At 39.1% G+C, this 23,566-nt stretch overlaps 1 protein-coding gene across 1 annotated transcript; it reads right to left on the bottom strand.

Moving 5' to 3' along the window:
• Positions 1 to 515: 515 nt before the first annotated feature.
• Positions 516 to 22,403, bottom strand: LOC139975435 (uncharacterized). Its single transcript, XM_071983424.1, has 11 exons — positions 22,244 to 22,403; positions 21,177 to 21,430; positions 20,038 to 20,590; positions 18,685 to 18,865; positions 17,987 to 18,155; positions 17,342 to 17,574; positions 9,052 to 9,110; positions 7,372 to 7,623; positions 4,336 to 4,933; positions 2,937 to 3,099; positions 516 to 2,552 (listed from the first exon to the last, which is right to left on the bottom strand). Exons 2-11 carry the CDS (start codon positions 21,395 to 21,397, stop codon positions 2,309 to 2,311), a joined length of 2,673 nt encoding a protein of 890 aa, XP_071839525.1. The 5' UTR covers positions 21,398 to 21,430; positions 22,244 to 22,403; the 3' UTR covers positions 516 to 2,308.
• Between the last annotated feature and the right edge of the window lie 1,163 nt (positions 22,404 to 23,566).

The raw sequence follows: 23,566 nt of genomic DNA on the forward strand, positions 1-23,566 counted from the left end.
TCTCTGATTCACAGTGTAGGGCAAGGGGAATTCCATTTCTGGCGAGAAGGGGTGCTTCCACAAAACACTCTAAAACATCGTTCAAACATCGCACAAACTTTTATCAGAGGTCTCGGACGAAGCGGGGAGGGTGAATATCGGAGGAAGGGGGATAAAGGGCCAAGCACTGTTCTAATTTCCAGTGCAATTTATTGATAATGATTCTTAAGTTAGATTCTACTTGAATCAGCTCAGCAATTGTGATAGAAAATCGCGCATATGCATGTGATTTTTTTAATAACTGCTCTGAAAAGTGGGGGGGGGGGGGACAAATGATATGATATCCCCTCCACTTTTGAAAGTGGGGGGGACATGTCCCCCCCCCCCGTCCCCCACCTGTTGACGCCCATGTTTTCACCCTTTAATCCCAAAGTGATATTCCAACAGTCGGGGTACATGTAACAAAGTGTTCCATAATACCGTGTTTAGGATTTAAAATAAAGAAAAAGTACAAAACAAATAACAAAAGACCTAAATTCCCGATGTACATCATCTGATTTATTTGTTCTGAGTTAATTTTTTTAATTTTTAACCGAATCTTAACAGATTTGTGAATAATACGATGCAGTGGCGTCACCAGACTTTTCAGTTTGGGGGGGGGGGGCACAGGGGGCACCAACATTTGACGGGGGGTACTTAGGTGGATACGGATCGCCGTCCTGGGCGAGGGGTCTAAGGGCAGGGGGGCACCCCCTCCCCTTTGGAAAATTTTCGCATACGGAGGATGGGCTAGATGCAAAATGGTGCCACATTTGATGCTAAATTCGATCTGAAGATATCTCCAGAAATTGCTATTTTTGAGGTAATGATTTTAACAACGCGCAGAATTTTGCAGAGGATATGGACCACATGCTGTCGATATTATGCCTAACCCTATCAATAGAACCTACATTTGTTGAATTAATGTGTGCATGACCCCCAACTCCTTTCTTGTCCTTCTCGTTTTCTCCCATTATCTATAAAGATGGCGCGGGTTACGACTTCGATACCCGACGGTCAAGGATAAACTTTTTCATTTTTTCGCAGCCCATTTGAAGAAAATACGAATTACTGTGCTTCATTGTCCTTATGAAAAACCAACTCAGATGATAGGAGTTGAATATAACAAAATATATATATATTTTTTTACCAACTCAAATCTCAGATGGGGGGCACTCGGGGGGCACTAGGTTTTCCAGGGGCACGTGCCCCCCTGCCCCCCCCTGGCGACGCCACTGATACGATGCTATTTCAAATATACATTTAAGCGTGCTTACTTTGCTGTTCATCAGTCTCTTGTTAGTTTTAGTTCCTTTTTTAACCTATAGATAAATATATAGTATCATATAGTATGTTGTCATATTTTTTTTTTATATTACAATTGACGTTACTGCTATATGTAAGGTTCAGAAATGGGCAGACGTTACTGGAAATATCAAAATACAATCTTGAACCTGCAGAGTATAGGCTACTTCAGTATGTCGGCTCAGTTGCAGGAACATTAGAACGGATTGATACTTTTAACTGAATAAGTTCAGAATATCTGGTTTCAAGCCATTTTCACATGATACATTAATACATGAAGGTGAAGCTTTACCGTATTTGGCTAGCTGTAGATCAGGCGGACCACAAGCCAAAGGTAAACTCTGTCTCGTGGCTGACGATAAGACCATACAACTATAGTAATAACGTTATAACGTATGTTGAATCATTCTAAGTATTTATGATTCAATCATCTCCTCATTAATATATACTTCCAATATGTCCTTATATTGACATTCTAGCTGTTTCTTTACCCTGCTGCATGTCCTTCACAACGCCGAGTGAACATTTATGAAGGGAGGACGCTTCGTCCCTACTTCACCCCGACCTTCTTGAAGTGACATCATTGTATCAAACTTATGATAATCTACTGTCCTTCAAAACACTAGCTGAACATGCATAGTCGTTTCAAAATGTGTGCTGGCAATAGGCTTGCTTAACTTGGGTTGAGCGTAATTCGATGGCGCTGTTTACTAGAAAAGAGGAATACGTCAGCTGCTACACTACGTTGTAGATTAATACAAACGAATGACTCGAGTAACATTCCCTCGAGCTTTCGAGCTTTCGAGATATTGTTTATTTTTTCCTTTCACAGGACTCCCTATTTTTGGTATGAGGAGTGTCATTTCCAATACCACAAAATAACGCTGATTGTAATACGGTCATCGAACTAAATGGTATCAAGGCTTCATGTCATGAAAGAGATGACTTGCCAAATATGTTCCAATATTTTGGGCCACCGTGATTTCTAGGGATCTCCTGGATATACAAGGAAGCCTGTGAACGTGGTTAAATGATATTGGTCACTGTGAATAGCGAACAAGCTGTTTGGAGGCATCCGTAACCAAAGACGATCACCGACTGCTAGGTGAATGATGATGGATTGGGTTTGCATTACGTTCCTTGCGTGTTTGTCGGAGAAAATAGCGGTCAGGCTATCACTGTTCTTCATCAAGTTAACCCCGAGATACTTGTGATCATATGTGCGGAGTCTGAAATATTGGAAAGATGGGAGAAGACAGCAAAAGGCAAAATTAGAATGATCCCTTTATTTTGAATATACGTCGTTAAGAAAAAACTATAATTTCAATTAAGTATATGTGGACTTCGAAGGATTGTGTGAAAGCTTAGAGTTATGTAATGACTTCATCTAAGGAAGTAAAATACATTAACACGTTGTCCCAACCGTTGTGGTGTTAGTTTCTAAATGTTCTTCAGATAAGCTCTCATTTAACCTGAATTCATGCTATGTAGTGTTATAGCGCAAATATTTCCTTAAGCTCGTATATATATATTTTTTGCGAAAACTAAAAGACTGACTATTTGTAATGACTTGCTTACTTTCATTTATTGCCCACTTGAAATAATATACTTACGTAAACGTTATAAAATAATATCCAGCAATCGTGCAGATGAATGTTCCGTTTGAAGCGTGGTACACACCACCCTTGTTGGCAAGTTGCATTTCGTATGGTACCGACTGTGCAACGCCGTTTTGGCCAATCATAGCACCAGTTCTTGCCACTGAAAACATGGATACTATTAAGAGAGAGAAAGAGAATATGGGAAATGATCGTATTAGCTTATTGTTGTTCTGTTTGTTTCTCCAGTTTCATTACAAGTAAGTGAATACAATTTTACGATGGGAGTGAGGGTGTGATGGATGATAGACGGGGTGGGGTGGGCAAAGGCAAGGGCGGCGGAAGCACTTTTAGTCTGGGGGGGCACCGACATCAAAGGGCACTTTGCAGAAATTCGATTGGACTGATGCAGCCTTATATTTAGTACCCTTTATAACTCTTATTGTATTATCTTATTTGCGTATACACATCACTCCATCAAGGCCCCCCCCCCCCCTCAAGGAAAATATGCATACAGCACTGCAATATCCAATGAACAAATTGGGAAACAAGGAACAAGTTTTCTTTTGAGACAAAATGAGGTGAAATCATGCTAGTTGCTAATGTAGAGTTTATTTCTTGTTAATATATCTTAAATTTTTTTCCATTCGAAATAGCTTTGAGTTTGACCGACAGAAATTCGTTAAAAGTCAGGGGCGTAGCCAGGATTTGCAAAGTTGTATGCACGACTATCTGAGCGGAGCGCCACCATCGGTTGGCGCGGAGCGTAGAAGAAAAGTTTTTGTTTTATAAACCCCTCAGATGGCCGGAAACGGCCCTTCCCGAGTGTTCATTCTGGTTCCCTGGCCTCTAATTGCTAACTTGAGACACCTCAATTTTTATGTAGAAAAAGGGCACATTTTTAACCTGAGGAAAAGTGGGGGGGCACGTGCCCCCCCCCCCGGTTCCGCCGCCCTTGGGCAAAGGAGAGATGGAGTGAGTCATTAAGTGAAACTTCCTCAGTAGTATTGTTAAGCAATGATCCACGTCCACATTGCCGAGTGTAAGAAAGAAAATTGGACATATTTCTCCCGTGCAACGACTCAAGGGGGTGGGGCATATCAAAATCCGCCCGTTAGTAAGACTGACGTTCATTTTTCGCCACTGGCCACTTCTGCACCTTTCAAGGTTATTAGTCTGGAACATTAGCCTGTTTCGTAATCAATTCGCCAAGCCTAGCAAAGGAAAGGAGCTTGGAAAAGTAAGTTCATCAGCTCAAATTTCCAGTGATCTCTGACGAGAGCCAAATAAAATGCCACAAGCAGGCAAACTGTTATGGCAGTGGTAATAAAGGGCGCATTTTCAAATGGGGGGGGGGGGGGAAGGCTCAGTCTTTTATTGCTTAAGTAACAAATTAATTACTGGTATGTGTTACCTGCACCCCCTCTCGCGTCTTCTATGATTGCCTGTAAGGCTTCTTGCTCATCGCTGTCTAAAGCATCGGTTGGAACGTCTCCATTGTTTGTGGCGGCGGCCGCGGAGATACCAAACCTGAAGGAACTGCCTGATGAAGTTCCCTTCTTAGGTGCGCTCTGCGACACCACAATCCTCTCTAATTGGTTAAGTCTGTTCTGAATCAAATCCGTTTCAGGCTGTCTGGAGCCTGCAGCTCCAACTCCTGCCGCCCCAATATCACGTGTCAGCGCCGCTACTTGAGATGATAACTTTTCGTTCTGCTTGTTCATTTGATAAAGTGCGCCACCTAAAAGATCCGCTTGTTCAATGGTGATATCGTCAAGCGCATCGGGAGCTATTGTCGGTATACCGGTAGGATCGAAGTCAGGATCGGTCTGTAAATCGACAAGCTGGGCCTCGGTGTTGCCAAGGAAACGATTTAGTTCGTTTTCTGTCATTTCGATTCCCGCCTGATCTGCTATGACGTCAATGTTCTTTTCTACAGTGTCCACTCGCGTGGTCAAGTCTTCCACTTTGGCGTTTTGAGTTGCTTCATTCAATTTAATCAAGATGAACATCTGAAATGAATGAAAGAACATGCTTTACGAAAAGCTTTCATGTGAAAACGCTTTGCGTATGAATCGCAAGCGCTACACAGAAGGGTCACCTCTGATGTCACGTTAACGGCCATAAGTATTGTCCCCAAATTTGCTAGAGCGACAACTAACTGTAATTTGCGGTCATATTTCAGCAAGTATTGAACTGCTATATGTATACGCTCAATGTAAATTCCCTCACTGTGAGATGATCATTTACTTGTCTACCTGAACTCGAACGTAAATGTCTGTGAATCGTTTGGAGAGTCAGAAACTCCATGGAAAGAACTTTTGAAACCTTCCAGCAAGAATATTCTGGGTTTATGAATCAATCTGAGCTACGGTGAATGAAGGTCAGTGGAAATAAACAATAATAATCAAAATCGGTCATCACTATAGTATCAGTGGCACGACTTTGACTTAATCTTCCAGATTTCATGAAACATTTGGGTGATTGATTTTAAAAAGTTAGTACCCTTGATGACATGAGTTCGGGTCGGATGCTAAATAAGTAAACCCCTCCATCGAAAACAAAATAAACAAATTTTGTATCTTGAAGTTAATAAACATATCGCATAGGTTGTGTTTACACATCGTACGATACAGTGATCATTTCTTGGCAACGGTCGAAATCGTGCAAATTGATCTGCATATGCGCATTGAATAATGTTACAAAATTACGTTATAACGAGAGGGAAAAAAAGTCCCTAAAGAGACCATATAGGGCTATAGTACGTGCTCGTAGTCATCATCACTTAAACAATGTTAACTTACATAAAGTTATAACGGTGAAGATATTAAAACGGTCTAATGTGACTAAAAGCGTTTATAAATTCGCTGGTTAAATATTAAGATTATATAATGAAAGTTAACACATATATCAGGAAATACTATGCCTCATTTTCAACTCAGGTTTCTTGTTCAGAAGTCTATAACGTGTTATGGTGAGTAACTTTGCTAGTGTCACGATAGTTCAAGCCATCGAAGTTGTCGTATGGTGATTAACTTCTACCTCGGATAGTGATTTATTTAGTGTACTTTAAAGTACTGCAACGGAGCAGTAAATTGTGGCGCGGCACGTTGACTTAAAATCACTCTTTGCGCGTGTGGGGGGTGGGGGTGGGGGGCTGGGGAACGTGCACAAAATGACTGACGTTCGTCGTAAGCAGAATAACAACGATATGTATATGAACATTTACAAGGAGAATATAAACATGAAAATGTACAGGACTAAAGTTGGGTTGCGGGGGGGGGGGGGGGGTACATAGGTTATTTATGATGATATAATTATGTGAAATGAACTTGAAAAGCTGCGTTCAGTTTTACGATTTTTTATCTGTTCAAGGTTTATGATTTTTAACAATCAGGTGATATGAGGTGATTTGTCTTTGCAGGAGGTATTTTCAGCCTTCAGGTTTTCGTTTTGGGAGCGACAAAGTTCAGATTAAGAAAACACAGTGATATAATAGACGTTATAGAACTGCTTGACAACATTGGTTCCATGGTATAAACAGTTAATAAATTACTCTGTGACGAGAATAACAAGCTCGAGGATTAAAGAAATAGGCTGTGGTTTCTTGAGGAAGATTTTCATTAGAAAAGCTTCAGGAATCATTGAACAGTAATGTCACCATATAACGTATAGGACGGCTGTAGTTGGGGCCGATGGATACGAAACCAAAGAAGCAATATAGTATCAAGGGTCAGTGTATGGGGGTTGGGGGGGGGGGGAGTGTGTGTTTTAAGCGTGCTGTACGACTGTGTGAAGATTGGGTGTGGGGGGGGGGAGGCTGCGTGTATTTAAGGGATTATCATATTGAAGTGGCTTGGTATATAAGACAATTAAATTCTTTACATAAAAAATATAACAGTGTATAGGCCTACATGACTTGCAGTGAGGTGAAACATACATGCTTGCTTCGTTAGAAAGAAGCGGCGGCCTTCTAGTGTAGTAATAGTAACCTAGTATCCCTCGACTGTAAAGCTGACCTGTTAAACGGTAGGCTATTTTAACATATATATATGCCTATAGTACTAATAAACATAATTATCCACTCAAATTTATTTTAAATGCATGTTAACGCGTTTTTGTTCTTTCTTAATTAGTAAAGCTGCTTTACTCCATATTCCCGCACACCCTCCTCACCACTTACTTCGTGTACCTCCCCCCCCCCCCCCGCCCTCCAATGGCCATTGTACTCACTGACAGTATTAACAAGACTTGAAAATCTATTTTTAAGTCAAGACCTGTATATATAGATGTTGACATATAGATGTTGAATAGTCTGACATGGTTTGTTAAAAAATGTAGGTTGTTTCCCGTTGATTGACCTACTCCCCACCCCTCCTGCCCTCCGCTCGTCACAAAACATCGATTAGTGAGTGTTAGATATAGGTTATCCACGTTGTCAGGAACTTACCGTTTCGTTCATCTGTTGCAATGTGGAATGAAGGGCTGTATTTTCTCTTCTGATGATAGTAACTTGACTTTCCAACGAAGCAATTTGTCTCTTCAAGTCAGTTAAATCTGTATTAGACGTTGGTACCATTTGTACAGGATGAGTCCTGTAACGGCGTGAGAATTGTGAGTTCACCACAAGAAAACACGCAGAGCAGATAAAGGTAAATATAATGGCAAGACGAGACATGATTAACACTCTTGATGTATAAACCTGGAATGGAAAAAGAAAAAGAAAATATGATATTATATCCTCCAAAGGAAAATAAGAATAAGAATAAGAAAAAAGGGGATCGCTTATCATTTTCTCCGAATATATTGTCCTCTAAATCGGATGGATTACATGATTTGTGTATGTGTGCGTGTGTGTGTATGTGATATCATAATGGTACAAGGTATCCATGAGTACTATATATAGGAACAAGAAAAGAAAACCAAAACAGGTTGATGATATGTGACTCCGTTAGTCTGAGAAATATTTTTAGCCATACTTTGGCAAAGGCCGTCAGTTCATATGACCTTTCTTTTGTCCACCTTTGTTAACCCCCCCCCCCCCGCCCGCCCGGGTTATGGGACAAGTAAAGAAAGAAAGTAACGAATAGGCCTATATATTAGAGACTATACAATATTCAAATGAATCATACCTTTTCTAGATACGACTATCCCACACTCTCTGTTCTCTCTCCCTTCTCTTTTTTGAACGTTAAATATAACTTAAAAACTTCAATTTCAGTTAAAAAAGAAAATGATTTTTCTTACCTTCGACTATAACTGCAAGTTCTCGTTTCACCAACAAGATGCTTTTCTATAAGTAAACTGTGTGTTGTTTTGTAGTCTTTAATGTGAACTGCTGCACAAACAGGTGCTGGAAGCGGAATAAAGGATTACCTTCAAAATTCTCCGTAAGTACAGGATTACTTCCGAAATCGTGCAAGTCTCTAGATTGGTGGAGATGTTGTGACGTATAGGCATTGTTCTTTAGACAGAACAATTTATAGGATTTTTATTTTTTGAACGGTTGCAAAGAGATTTGACTTCGGGTCAGTGAAATTTCCCGGATTGAGCCAAACCAAGTGGATATTATTTTTTAAAGCATTTTTGGTTAACGAGCAATGACTTTGCAATGTTCTACATTATCTCATTTCCTAGAAATAAAGAAAGTTCAGATTTAAAAACACCCATTTATAATCGAAATATCAAAGAACATCGAAGTCGAAAAATAAAGTTCTGACAGAGTTTGAAAGCAGGATATATTACTCCTCACTTAAAGATCACATGTAACATTCTTAATAAAAATTTTCTCTGATAAAAGTATTGTGAAAAATGAGTAATTTAAAGGCTATTTAAAGTTTTGCCTCCAAACTTAACATGCCAAAATATGCAAGTAGTTGCCAAAATTATTTTGCTAAAGGATCTGATCCTCGAAAAAATCAAATCAGCATCAACATCAACACCAACATCAACATCAACATTAAATCAACATCAACATCAAATCAACATCAGAATCAAATCAAAATAGACAAATGTCTCAGTGTTGATAATTCCTTTAAGAGTAGCAATAACGTGCTTGTTAAGCTTGGATCTTGAATAGGTGACCATTATTTGACTTTCTAGCATTTTTTTATTTGCTAGAAGTCCTTACGCGCTTAAATATTTTACAGAATATTTGGGGACCTGTCTTTTCGACCGTAGAAGGATCTTCTTTAGAGAGAGAGAGAGAGAGAAAGGGTAGTAAAAGAGAGACACTAAAAGCGACGACACAGAGATTAAGACTTTAAGAGGCACAACACGTGAACAGACAACTTTATAGGAATTACTCCGTTCATGGGTTAATATTCTAATGAATATTAATCAACAGGTTGGCTACGTATTCTCTTCGAGTTGATATCTCATTCTATGATTCAACTTTGATATTCTATCCTCGGCCCTTGCAGCACACTTGTGGACCAATGTGAACACCCCCCCCCCCAACCCCACCTGCATTCTTACAAGCCGCAAAACCTTTCTTTTCCTTAACGATAAAAAAAACCCAAGAAAGATGGAAAATTTGTTCAATGAAATTGTGAAGCTTTCCAAATGTTTCCCATTCCAAGATTAAATGAACAAGTTCAAAACCAAAATATGAGTGGTAAGACGAGATTTTTGCGAAAAGCTTGTCCAGGTCATCCCAGAGACCCAACTACATTGCGTCCCCACCCCAACCCTCCTTACAGTACTCTTCTTATCAGGCGCGTAGCGTGGAATTTGCAAAGGGAGGGGCGAAACTGTAGGCAAACTATGAGAGCCGTAGATACGGCATTGTAAGCTATCTAAGCGTCGCGCCACCATGAGTTGGCGCGAAACGTACAAGAACATTTTGGCTGAAAATGCCTTGCAGGAAATTACTCTTTTGAAATTACTATTTTGAAAATATCATAAAAACATACAAAAAATATGCTCAAGGGGGGGGGGGGCGGCTTCCCCTTCGCCCCCTAGGCTACGCGCCTGCTTCTTATCCCATTTTAGTTGAAAGTCTCACCGATGGGGACCCTGGTACGAAAACGGATTCCAGATGATCCTGCGGCTCTCAAAGGGACATCAGCAATAAAGAGGAAACAATGAAACGTATCCTGAAACTAACAGAAGTCTGTGTAATACATGTAATAACTAAATAACCGTATTTTTTTAGTCACTTTAATGGTATGGCAATTTCCTATATCTGTTATTAAAACCGTATTTTCCTTGTAACGGTACCCATATTATTGGTTTATAACAACAGCCGACGGAAAAAAGAGATTTCCTGCATTACTGTCGAAATAGAATATATTCCATCTGAATTGTGATAGGAAGTTGTAGGGAAATTGTTTTTCAAGGCGGATGGAAATATTGTGGGTATACACAGGAGGTATTGTACTGCATAATCTTCAACCTAAAAACATCAAAATATTAAAACTATATAAAAGTACACCTTGTTATAGGCTGGTGTACTACTAACGGGGTCAAGCAATGGTTGTAAATTAATATGATGAACTGGGAAGCCATGGAAAAACAGGGTCCATTTCTCCTCCGAATTGAAGACTAGTGTTTGGAGGGTAGTGGGGGAGGACGGATACATGAATGTTCTTGTTGTATCGGAGCAGCCCCCATTTGCACCCTTGGTTTGCAATCAATGTAAAATGTATAATGTATGCGCGCTATATATATATATGTGTATACTGTCCATCTGCGGCATTACGCGGTATAAACAATCCGCTTATTTTCTTGCTTCTATTTGACATGCTATAGATGTATTGTTAAGCTTCTTGTTATGGACAAAGGGGGAGCAAATGTTAATGGTGGAAACCATTCCAAGGAAAACACCATACTTCCATGCTGGTTTTAGTTGGAAACAGGGAAAACGTCCGTTCTTTAGCCTGGCCAGAAAATTACACAATACAGTACGTAAATTTGGCAACCCTATAAAAAGAAACACCAACCGTGGTGATTTACTTTGGACACCGGAAGCAATATTCGTGGACACAGGATGGTGTATCAACGTATAATAAGTAAAGACTTCCTGTGACGTTGATATACGTCAAGCGGCTTTCCCAAAAAACGGAAATAAAACAAGATACACATGACCGTTACAGCGAGAAAAAAGAAAAGAAAAAAAAACACCTTTGTTAGCGTTTAAACTGACAAGTGGGCAGTTTTGTCAATTTTCAAATAATGCGACCTTCTGATGATTTGTATATGATACTTTTATCGCTTTGTTTTCCACATTTAATCTTAGCTGACAAGAGTACGAGATATTGAGGTCGTGTTGATCAATATCAATATTTATAATTATCGGAACATTAAACGAGACCTATACCTGGCAGTTGAAGTTTGATTGCGATTCTAAGGAAACACTACACGAACAAGGTATTAAAGGGAGTAAAGACTCACGCACAAAGAAACTTCTGATGCCGGTAATCTGACCTAGTTTCGAATGAGGTGCAACAGCACTGTTAGACACCACCATCGATCCCAGAAAATATACATACAGCTTGCTACCGTCGGTAATTTAGACACTAGTGTACAGTGACATGCAGCTACGGTCAATACCCACAACATATAGTGTACATAGCAGATAAAGATAACAAGGTATCACGTTTCATTACTGTCTGCATTTTGTAGCGACAAGAAAAAAAACTTCACTTGCAAGCAACGGAAAGTTAACTTCTTTTCAGAGGGCGGCACGCGGTTTGGGGCGAGTCTTCAATGCCTTTAAATGAAATTGCCCAATCGACTAGCTTCAGTGTTTTTTAAAAGATAAACATATTCTGCAGACGTTAGTTAGAAAGGGGTGGGAGATACCATGGGAAAGGGCATGTAATCCCTTGTTCGTGTGGTGTGTCAGTATAGAATCGCAAACAAACTTCAATATAGCTTACTTGTAGTTAAGTCTCGTTTAATTTTCCGAATCTACAGCTACACCACGTACACCACTACAATTCGGTGTTCCATGATTTCTTACAATTCTGCGAGCAGAAGACAGATTATTATCCTTGTCGACTGGGGTGTAAACAAGTCAATGGTCAGGGCAATTTTGTAGATCAATCATCTACAGCTATATTATATGGTTTATTTCCTCGTTGACACAGCTTGTATGAGAAAATAAAATAGCTCGCTGCCAATTTGCTTGTTCGAACTTGCAGGATAGTATCAATTGTTGTCAGCAGTGTTATCACTGCGACTAAGAAAAAGAGGTGAAAAAAGAGTCTAAACCGTTGAATAAATGTTATCAACTAACTAATGTGACTGGTTCTCTTCTTGTTTAGGCCACCTCATATTCAACGTCATGATTAATGAAGCCATTATTGAGGGAGGAAGCTAGCCTAATACCAAGCGATCAAAATGTATTTATTGATGAGGCAACGCCATTTATCTTAAAACTATCCAGACATAAGAAAGACTCTGGAAGCCATGAAAGAGCAAATTCATGCTTTACTAAGCAAAACAATTGCGTTCACTGAAAAGGACTGTTTGTCCGATGAAGTGTCTGACATGGCATTTAATCTAGATCATGAGTTGCAGAAAATAATTCACACCTGCATCAGAGATTTCTTCTGTTGAAGAAAGTCAAAGACGACCTGAATGACACACTCAGAAACTGAGAGGGGCCTTGCGTTAGCACCAAAACTTGTTTAAAATGACCATAAACCTTTTTCAGGTTCATCTTCCTGATGCAAAAGTGGGGCCACTGGAAATGTTTTCAGAAGTACGGGAAACCTGCTAATATGAAACTAGTGTCAACAAGCTTATTTTGGGGCTTTGTACAGCCTATATAGTACAGACTAAAATGATATAATAATTAAGACAACTTTCACTACAACCTATACACATGGAACGCCAAATGGATCACTATGTTTTGGATGTTTTGTCAATTTTGTAAGCTGATACCTTTGATGAATTTCATGGAGATGTAGTTTAAACGGCAGTAACAATTTCAATTAACATCAATCACACATTAGTTAATAATATGGGCATATTTGAGAAGAAAGACGTAAAGCATATCTTAGACCACTATCATCTGGTGACCCTTTTGGCATTCCTTACAACATGTGTAAAATTTTGGTAAACATAATCACCGGGACGCGAATTTTTTTTTTCCCAAACAGGTTCTCAATTGTGTATAAATAGTCGCTCATGATTGGTCGGAAAAGCTACGTCATAACAATAAAACCCTTCACTTCGAGGTTATCAAAATGTCTGCATCCATTCGTTGCAAAGAAGATATACCCGTTCAATAGAACGGCTGACGAATCTTGGATGGCGTAAACACGAAACCGATAGAATGTAGCGTATGCATCATAAGTAAGGTCAACATGTTATCCAAGCATTAAAAGTAAAAGTTAGGGCGTTTACAGGGAAACCGCGTAACAAGACTTTATTAAGTGTCAGTGTGTAACTCAGTGTATGTCTTCGAACTATCAAGCTTTTGATGCTGACGTCACGAGCAATCTGATTGGCTGAAAACTCCGTAATTGAGAACCTGTTGGGAAAAAAATTCGCCACCGGGACACGTTCGTGTCACGTTTCCAAAGCACTCGTATTGGCAGTATGAGCAGTGTGCATGTGATGCATGATTCTATCGGATAAAGGAACTGTTCATACTGTCCGAGTACGAGTGTTTCGAAGCATGATATGAGATTAGCACAGTTAACTGCTATGAAGCATGATATGAGAGGACAGTATACAGTCATTAGAGTGGTATAAGCATTATCATGATACTATATAAGTCATCGTCATACTCAAGTGGCTTTATCATTATGTGTAAAAGCAGTGGCGTAGGAAGGTACTTTTGAGTGGGGGGCTGAAGACTGATGGCCGGCCTGGGGGAGGGGTCTAAGGGGAGGGGGTGTCCCCCTCCCCTTTGGAATTTTTTGCATTTCTAGGTAGCCTCAGATGCAATTTGGTGCAATATAGCACACTTCAACACCCACTCCATTTTGTAAACTTAATTTTGTATTTTCACCAGGCCTTAGATGCAATTTGGTGCTCCAAATGAGATTTTTTTTCTCATTTGAAAATGAAAAAGGGGTTTTCTGACTTGCGAAGCGGGGGGGGGGGCGGAATGATACTTCCGCCCCTCCACATTCTTCACTGGGGGGGGGGGGCTGGCACCCCCAGCCCCCCGGTTCCGACGCCCTTGTGAGTAATAGCGCAACGATATACCGGGATGAGAGCTGAACATGACCCATGCACGTGATATTTCTATAGATTTGTTTTCAGAAATGATCCTATAAACATTCGTGTGGGCGACGTCCAGTTTATGTTTTTTTTTTTCTTTATTACCACTTTTTGAATTAACTGTCTATATGCACGTACACAACTGCGCATGTAGTTCAAGATTTTATATATATATATTTATATATATATAACCTTGAACTCTCACTCTCCCCCTCTCTCTCTCTATATATCGAAACTGCAGGTAGTGTTCCTGTTGTTTACGATACCATTGTTCACCTTAGAATTAATATCAGCGTCCTATTTAGGCCTACATCTATATTACCGTTGGCTATACTATACCTCTCTTCCTGTTCCGAGGGCACAGGTCACTTATCTTCTTACGTTTCACTTTGAAGGGATTTTTCCTTCTAATCTACTTTCTTGGTAATTCCAGTTTTTATTGAAAATGTTTTTCACGATTACAGGAAATCATAGACTAGGTATTCAATGTATAGAAATCGCGTGACAAAGAGTTTAGAAATATTTTTAACCTAGTACATATCACCTTTCACGTCGTGGTAGCTTTATTACTTTGTATATGTGCTTCCAATGATTTCTATAAGCATACTGAATACGGTTCATTTTCAAAAAAACTTCGAAGTAACGAGGGTTGGTATAATAGGGTATTGTGACGTTTCACCAGTTCAGGTTCCTATAGCTATATGGTAGGCAGTAATCAGTGGCGGAGCCAGGGGTATTGGTCAGAGGGGGCGAGAATGGTCTGTAAGGGCGCTTTCGACTATCTAAGCGGAGCGCCACCACAGGTTGGCGCGGAGCGTACAGAATTTTTTGAGTAAAGATACTCCCTAGATAGCAGGAAATTACCCTTTCCGGGCCTTGCTAATTTGCAGATAAACGAAGAATAAATAGGTGTCATCGCCATTTTGTCAGAAAATGACACCAACAAAATGTGACAAATGTCAATAGGTAGATGGAGCGCAATAAAAAAGTCAATAATCGCGAATAAGTAAAAGTAGTAAAAAGCTGAAAAGGGCACCAGCAGTCCATTTGAGTCCGTCAGGGGGGCATTCGCCCCCCTGACTGTATGGACGCTCCGCCACTGACAGTAATCAATAATAACATGTAAACTGTATAAACCCGGGACATGCTCAGTCTTTAACAACCATTCCAACAACAATCTTTTACTGCCGTCCTTCAAAGCATTTCAATGGAGATCTTTTTCTTTAATATGTTTAATTATAGGTAAGACAGTAACCAAGTATGTACTTCTGGGAGAGAGTTTTTTTTTACACAGGGCGGGGGGGGGGGGTGACTCACAGGCAGATATAATATAACCAAAACTTCTATAGTGCACCTTACATAATTATACAACATGTATGTTTGCGATTCCACCTAAAACAGTTGTGAAATTCTTGAACACTATTTCAAAATTTGCAAAATATTGCAGCAATTGCATCCAAGTCCATCCTCCATTTCACTAAAATTTCTCAAAATGCGGGGGGGGGAGGGGGTGGGGGGGTTACACCCTGATATCTGCTATTTTTCTGGATGTTAAGTAAATACGGCGCAATATCGGTAAACCAATGTCTCATTTCATTGTTCAGGGTTGGGGCAGGGGGAGGGGGTGACTTCGGTGGGGTAGACTTGATTAAACTCTTAGGTCAGACTACATTCTTGGTAAACGTCTCCAATACACGCGATCCTTCCGATAGGCCAGTGGTTCTGACTTTTGAAAGAAGGAATGGGTGCAGGGGTAACACTTTTGAGAGAGGAAGTCTCCAACCAATAACTATTTGTTGAAAGGGCAAGTCCCTCGACTTGTTTTGGGAGTCGGGCGATTGGTTAAAATAACCTAAAATCCCCTGCATATATTTTCATATTAACATACTCGTTTTTCAATAACGTCATCAATTGTGACTATTAACAAACAATGAGGCCGTCAAGAACTCGACCTCAGAAGAGGTATGGGGCTAAAACTTCCGTCGAAAAGGTTTTACACTTTTTATTTTTAAGATTTATAACTAAATATGAAGTCCTGCTTATGACTACAAAGGAATGTAGGATAAACATCTCAATTGTTCTTTCCTTCCCCCACCCTATACCCCCTACACCCGCCCTCCCCCACCCCCTCTGCAGCGTACTTTATTTTAACAACAGGTGATCGTAGAAAAGAGCAAACAGTCAGATACATAATATTAACGAAAAAATATATTTGTTCTTAATGCACACATATAGTCTATATGCAGAAACTGCGTAGATATATGTTATGGAATTGCTATACACCTATGACAATAATATAGGTTAATGATAAATTTATAAAATGTTTCCCCTAACTTAAATGAGAAAGCATTGACATACAACTTAATAAAGAAAGGTCGTATAGAGAACTATATCCTTTATTTGAGCTGTTATCATTTGAGGGAACACATTTTCCACGTCAATATGATAGCTACGGGGTTGTTTTTCATTGATTCAAATGTCCAGGATGATATACATTACTACCAAATCACAGTGCACATGTAATCTTACCAATATTCGTACGTCGGGCCAATTTTGGGCTACTGTTGATAAAAAACTATTTCTTCATTGATAAAAAAAAATTGATAAAAATTGTCATGATGACCGCCTTCCCACCTTTGAGCAGTTGATATGGTTAATTATTGTAGCAATAACGTTAACTTAAAAATAAAAGAGTTCCCCAAATTGTTTGCTCGCCTTTGTGCCGAATTGGTTGAAAAAAAATATCCAATTGCATGGAGTCCTAAAAAGGCCTATGTTAACGTTTTTTTAAAGTCAAATTGAAGCAATCAAAACGCAATGCATGATACAAAATAATAATAATAAAATTAATTTAACATAAAGTTATGAATACTAAAATTCCGATTGCTAGACTTACTATATCTCGCCATTAATAATGTTTTCGGGTTCACTTGTTGTAACGTTACTGTTTTTTTTAGTGCGTCAATCTCAGTTAGACGATACAACTTTATTGTGAAGACTAAAAAGATTTACTGACAGGTTTCGTATACACGTGTTTTTTTCTTAAATTTTTAACTTGATCAAGTCGTAACCGTTTAACAGAAAATCTATTCGGCGCTATAGGTTTCTCAACATTAAACGAAATAAAACGAATTATGTCCTTCACTTGAATGAAAGCAATTACAAAACAAAAGCAAGCTAAAGATGACGTCATTTCTCGTATATTTACTTTCTGACGTACAGTTTCCCTCTCTAATAGCCTTTAAAAATTAGGAAAGCACTAAAAGTGGTATATCGGTAACGGTCGCTGTGAACAGCAAATCTTTCGGACGGCGGATGCATAATAAAAAGATGGTCTCCTTTCTCTAAGTGAACTATGACTGATTGAGTTTCCTGAGTGTTGCGTTCATCGGCGTCAGTGAAAATGGATACCACGTGGTCTTCATTCTTCATCAACAGAGCACCAAGGACGTAACCATCTAACGAACGAATTCTGTGAAATGAAAAGATAAATATAAATATATATATAAAATATATATAAATAAATATATATAAATATAAATAAATAAATATATGTAAAATGTATCGTTTGCCATGGACATGTGCACTTTTATGTTACACAAGAACATTTAATTGGACAAATCACATGCAAGATAGGTAGGTATATAGGCATATTTAAGTAGGCTATACCAGGAACAATCATAGCCAATTTAGTTGTGAACTTCGACCCCCGTGTATAATGATATATCCAAGGGACCTGAATTGGAAAAGGATGCGAAAAGTAGGCAAGGCTGTAGGTGGGACACCTTCTCATCCTCAATGAATATTAAGTGAGTGTCTGGAGATTTCAGTTTGCCCAAAAACAAAGTGAAAAATGAAAAGAAATACATAAAAGGAAGACTTACGTGAAAGTGACGAAGTAGAATCCAGGTACGCCACATATGAAGGTGCTGTTTTCTTCGTTGAAATGACCACCTTTGTTCAAGAACACGTGATCAAATTCTAAAATCTGGTGAAAATGTTCACCAAACATATGTGTTGTACGCGCCGCCGAAAAGGCAACTTTCTTGCTGTCTGCATATGATAGTGAAAAAGAGAAAAGAACCTTAAGTAAAGACGACCAACATAACATGAAACTTGTATATCAATTTTTGAACCTAAATAATTGTTTTTCATCACAGGTTGCATGCACTTTACACAACATTCTTCTCAAAATATTTGTAGCTTTTAACATCAGTTTATTCAGATATTTTATTTCAATAGAAGCACATATAAGCATGCTGATATATGTTCTGACAGCGAAGTATAAGCGACATTTTTATGGATGCCTGTGAGGACGGTGTGGGGAGGGCGGGGTGGGTTGGTTGAGGGAGGACACAGGACGAGGTAATGCCCGATGGCTCACATGACAGGTTCCTCCGCCCAAGCGGACTCAATGTCTAGATCATGCTCTTATACAGTTCCTGTACAGTTTCTCACGAAAATCGTGTTGGGAGGTGACATTAGCCACATAGATTCCCACATATCCAATCCCTGATATATACCTCACTGGTAAATCAAAATCATGAAAGATATGATAAACAAAATATGATCTTTTTCATACCTGGTCTGTTGGCTCTTAGGGCTGAAATTTCTTCCTCGATTTCCTCCATTTGTGCTAGGGTATAGAGGGCGTCAGTGGGAGAACTCAATCCCCTGAAAGTAGACTCATCGAGGGTCTCATTGAGAATTGGCAGCAATTGTAAAACCATCAGATTCTCGAGTCTATCCAACCTCTCCGTTATCTGTGATAAAAAGAAACTATAGAACTGCATTTGCCTTCAAATACGCATTTATTGTAGTGCGCGTGGAGTGCTTGCAGTATTATAGGAATAACTTGTCGGTTGTTCATTGCGTTTTATTTCTTGGGCGGACAACACACCAGAGAGTATAGTCATGTAGGTATACAATTAAAGCGAAGGCGCTTGTGAGCACCGTAACAGGCTCAGAAAAAAATGGCTACGCAGCTAGCCTCTGAAACGACAAATGTGAGAGAATATATGAAACTTTTAAGTTTCAGCGTCCAGTCATGTATAGGTATCGTTCACTTGGCCAGTTAATGCCAATATTAAGGCGCGCACGCGCACTACAATAAAAATAACAAAAACTAAGTCTTTAGTTTGACATGAAATCAGTGATGGATTTTGTTTGTTAAACACGACAAACGCTAAAGACCGAAATTCTGGTGCGAACGTACTGAGTATGGGGCTTATTGACTAGGTGTCTGTAGTACTTTAAGAATAAATGAAGACTTAACAAAGGGGGCACAGTTACATAATCGTTCCCAGTGTCTCGACGTCCCTGAACGTGAGTGTCTGTTTCAAGACTATTCTCTATTGAGTATATGTTGGAGCAGTACACTGGTATAACTTGCAACTAACTTGATCGAGACTCGGGAGTCATACAGGAGAGAGCAAAACTGGTAAAGGGGTGCTTAAGTGAGGGAGGATACCCTGTGATGGAGGTGAATATTTACCGTGGAAACACTATGATTTATACAACGGCCCAAATATATATAAATCTGCAATGTAACGGGCAGCAGGGGCGATGTGGATGGATGACTGGGAGGTACAGTTTAAGCGTTGAAGCTGGAGGACAGTTTTTAACTGTTGTTAACTTTGGATTAGGGATCTCTCAATTACAAAATGCGATATTTACTGTCAACCATATAAATGCGTTTCCCTTTCATATCAATCCGCACTATTTGAAGAATATTTCGCACGGTGGGATACTTTTGAGATGTAATCTTCTATAGCGTACTAAATATAAGGTGTGATATATATATATATATACGGATGTCGTCATCTGCATATTTGCTATCAGCTTAACTTGAGATTAACTTCATGCATGCATGTGGCATAAGGTACAGAAGTGAATAGGGGTATTGAATGGAGTTATGATTAAATATGTGGCTTACCTCATCACTGCTCAGAGATGCAGAGCTGGATTGATCCTCGATGCTCCTTTTATTTCGGCAGTTACAACTGTTTTCATTTGCTTTGTTTTTCTTATTGTTTGATACCGTGTCATCGGGGGTAGTAACCATATGTTCTTCTTGAGACTGGTCCTGACCTGCTTGATGTACGGGGTTGTTGGCATCTCGCCTGGTAGCTCTTGCCAGCCTGTCTTCCAATTTTCTCAGTTTCTTATCGAAATTACTTCTCTGCTCTTCCATTTCGTATAATGCATTTCCTAGCAATTCTTGATTGACCGTTTCGTCGTCCACAATCGTCGTCGGGGCAGGTCGCAAAGCGAGCAGTTCGGCTTCTCGGTTGCCAAGGTAACTGTTTAATTTGGACATGCGCACATCAACTGCGGCCGTTGGGTCAAACGCATCCGGTGATTCTGCGTAGAGCGAGCCAAAAAATCTCTCAAACTTTGATAACATTACCATCATTTCTTGATTTCTCGCTTCACATTGTCGTAGTAATTCTTGTACACTCACCAGTTCCTCTTGTGTTGCTAATTGCCTACGATGAAGATACATAATAATAAATAACAACAATTAAAAACAACAACAATATATATATATATAGATATATTATATATATATAGATATAATATATATATATACATAATATATATATATATGCATATATATATATATATATATATATATATATATATAAAAAAGTGTAACCATCTCATAAAATATAAGCGCATATAATATACAGTGATTTCCACCGACTTACCGATGGGAGTGACCGCGCAAGGGATTTGATCTGGATACTAGGCAAGGGGTGAGTGGTGATCTCTATGCTCACAAATTCCCAATCCCCTCCCAAAACACATCTTGACAAGATCTAAACTATGCAAAATCAGCCGGACCGTTGGATTTATTTTTAATAGCTAGAATTATTTTATTGTTCGTAAGTTCCAGTGGAGCTCCAGTGATCTTAGTGCAGAAAGTGCAAATAAGTTAAATTTGCTTAGAGTAGTAGATAAAGTGTCGGATAAAAGAGTCGTTTATTGCATACAATTTAGTTAAATCGGGATGCACGGTAAAAATTGTTGCAAACAGGAATTAAATACAATGTAGAAAAATTCAAAATTTACTCTTCTATCTCTGTAAGGCGTTGTAAGACGCTATCTCTCTGTGCTGTTAACCTCAAGACCTTCACTTTGAGATTATCTTGCGTGTCCGCCAATTGAGTGATTTGGTCATTTATTAATGGTTCCGTCCGCGAATTAGATGCCACTCTTTTGGGTGGTTTGACAGCAACCCCCGTTGTCAGAATAACAGCTAACAACGCTACATACGTTGATAATTCAGCCATAGTTAAAATCTGTTACCACGAGCAGATTTAAATCTGAAAGAAAGAGTAAGGTATAATTAAGGCTGACAATAATACAACGTTATGTTAATTAACATTTATTTGAATGCAAGCATATATATGTATATATATATATATATATATAAATGAAAATCGTAATGAGATATATATATATATATATATATATATATATATATATATATGTATGGAAAGTCTGAGAAAGAATAACGAATATCCGGTCGAAACGTTATATATAGGAGCATATATACTGTAATTTCGTTTAAATACTACATTTCGGTAAAATATGTCAATGACAGATAAGAGCATTTAGCTTAAATGGAAAAGTAAAAATGTCGTTATTGGTTCAATCGAACGAAAATCGTTATCCAGAACATTTTACATCCTCATGTTTACAACTATAAACAACCATGTTGTATTTACTACATCAGTGATAAAACGTATTTTTCGAAAGGTTATTTAAAGCTATTCCAATGTTTGTTCTTATCATTTCATTCTTGTTGGCAAAAATATAACCGGCCTGATTCAGCATTTATCAAATAAATTAAACTGTTTGTGAATGTTGTTCTTAATCTTCCTAATCCCCACCATACTACATCTTCACACATAACAGTATTGAAACTGAGAATAACATTGAGAATCGTTGCCATGAAATCGAACCATGCAAGATTAAAATCAGTACCCTGGTATGGGAAAGTGCTCTAGAGGAGAGCGAGCCAAGTATCCGATAACCATGCAATGACCCCCCCCCCCCCCACCTTAAAAAAAACTCTTAATACCCTATAATATTGTACATGAGAATAAAATTTGAATCACAAGCATATTTCTTACCTTTTAATGCAGAAATTGTATAGCAAATAAAGCAACACGTCTGTACAAAATAAACGAAACCGTCTGTCTGTCTGAACTTTGCAACAATGAATATCAGTCTGTCGTAACTTTACACAAGAGTCGAGGTTAAATACTCTTAATCAGTTTCACGTATATATGTAAGATTGACGTAGGTGGCAATATTGTGTTGTACAGCTGGAAGATAAACGGTGGATACTTCCTGTAAATAATACGGTGTTTCTATGTGGTTGTTATCAAATATCAACTAACAGTATCTTCCTTCGAAACTGTATATTGGCAGGCAGGTAGTAAGCATGTATAATCATGGCCACTTCACAAAGTCATTGACCACCACCCATGGAGACCAGTGGCGTAGGAAGGTAGCTTTGAGTGGGGGGGGGGGGCTGAAGACTGATGGCCGGCCTGGGGGAGGGGTTAAGGGGAGGGGATGTCCCCCTCCCCTTTGGAATTTTTTTGCATTTCCAATTGGCCTCAAATGCAATTTGGTGCAATATAGCACACTTCAACCCACCCACTCCATTTTGTATATATATAATTTTGCATTTTCACCTGGCCTTAGATGCAATTTGGTGCTCCAAATGAGATTTTTTTCTCATTTGGAAATGAAAAAGGGGTTTTCTGACTTGCGAAGTGGGCGGGGGGGGGCGGAATGATACTTCCACCCCTCCATATTTTTCGTTGGGGGGGGCTGGCGCCCCCAGCCCCCCGGTTCCTACGCCCTCGATGGAGACAGAGGAGAAAACAGACTTCAATAGTGCGGGGGGGGGGGGGGCAAAAATATAGTCGAGGGGCAGTAGTGGAATATTTATGATTTTAATTCAATACTCTGGCCTCCAATTTCGAACTTTTTTTCAACAAAAGGACCCTTTTTTATAGTTTAAGAACAAACGGACAAAACATTCATTTAACACCCTATATAGGCGTTAAATGTAATTTATGAAGGGACCACCTTTTCAGGGTTCACACAATCGGGAGGTGGCGGAAGCTAATCCCTCTGTGATCGTCTCCAACCTCCCCCCCCCCCCCCTTCAGTCCCGTTCTTGATCATATAGACGAAAGTCCATGTTTTTGCGTTGATTTTGGTTAATTTTTCACTTCTCCATCTTGCACTCACGCGTCATTTATCTCTATATATTATTAATACGGTTTGCAAATTTTAATAGTCAAATTTCATTATACAGAACGACTAAAGATGCTTAACAATAATAAAGTGTGTCTTGGCGACGAATCATTAATTATTGATGTATTTCTTAAAAATTATTATTACGTCCATTTTGCCTACGAAATATCGGAGAATGTCTA

Source organism: Apostichopus japonicus, chromosome 10 (genome assembly GCF_037975245.1).
Source record: "Apostichopus japonicus isolate 1M-3 chromosome 10, ASM3797524v1, whole genome shotgun sequence".
Classification (NCBI taxonomy): Eukaryota; Metazoa; Echinodermata; class Holothuroidea; order Aspidochirotida; family Stichopodidae; genus Apostichopus; species Apostichopus japonicus.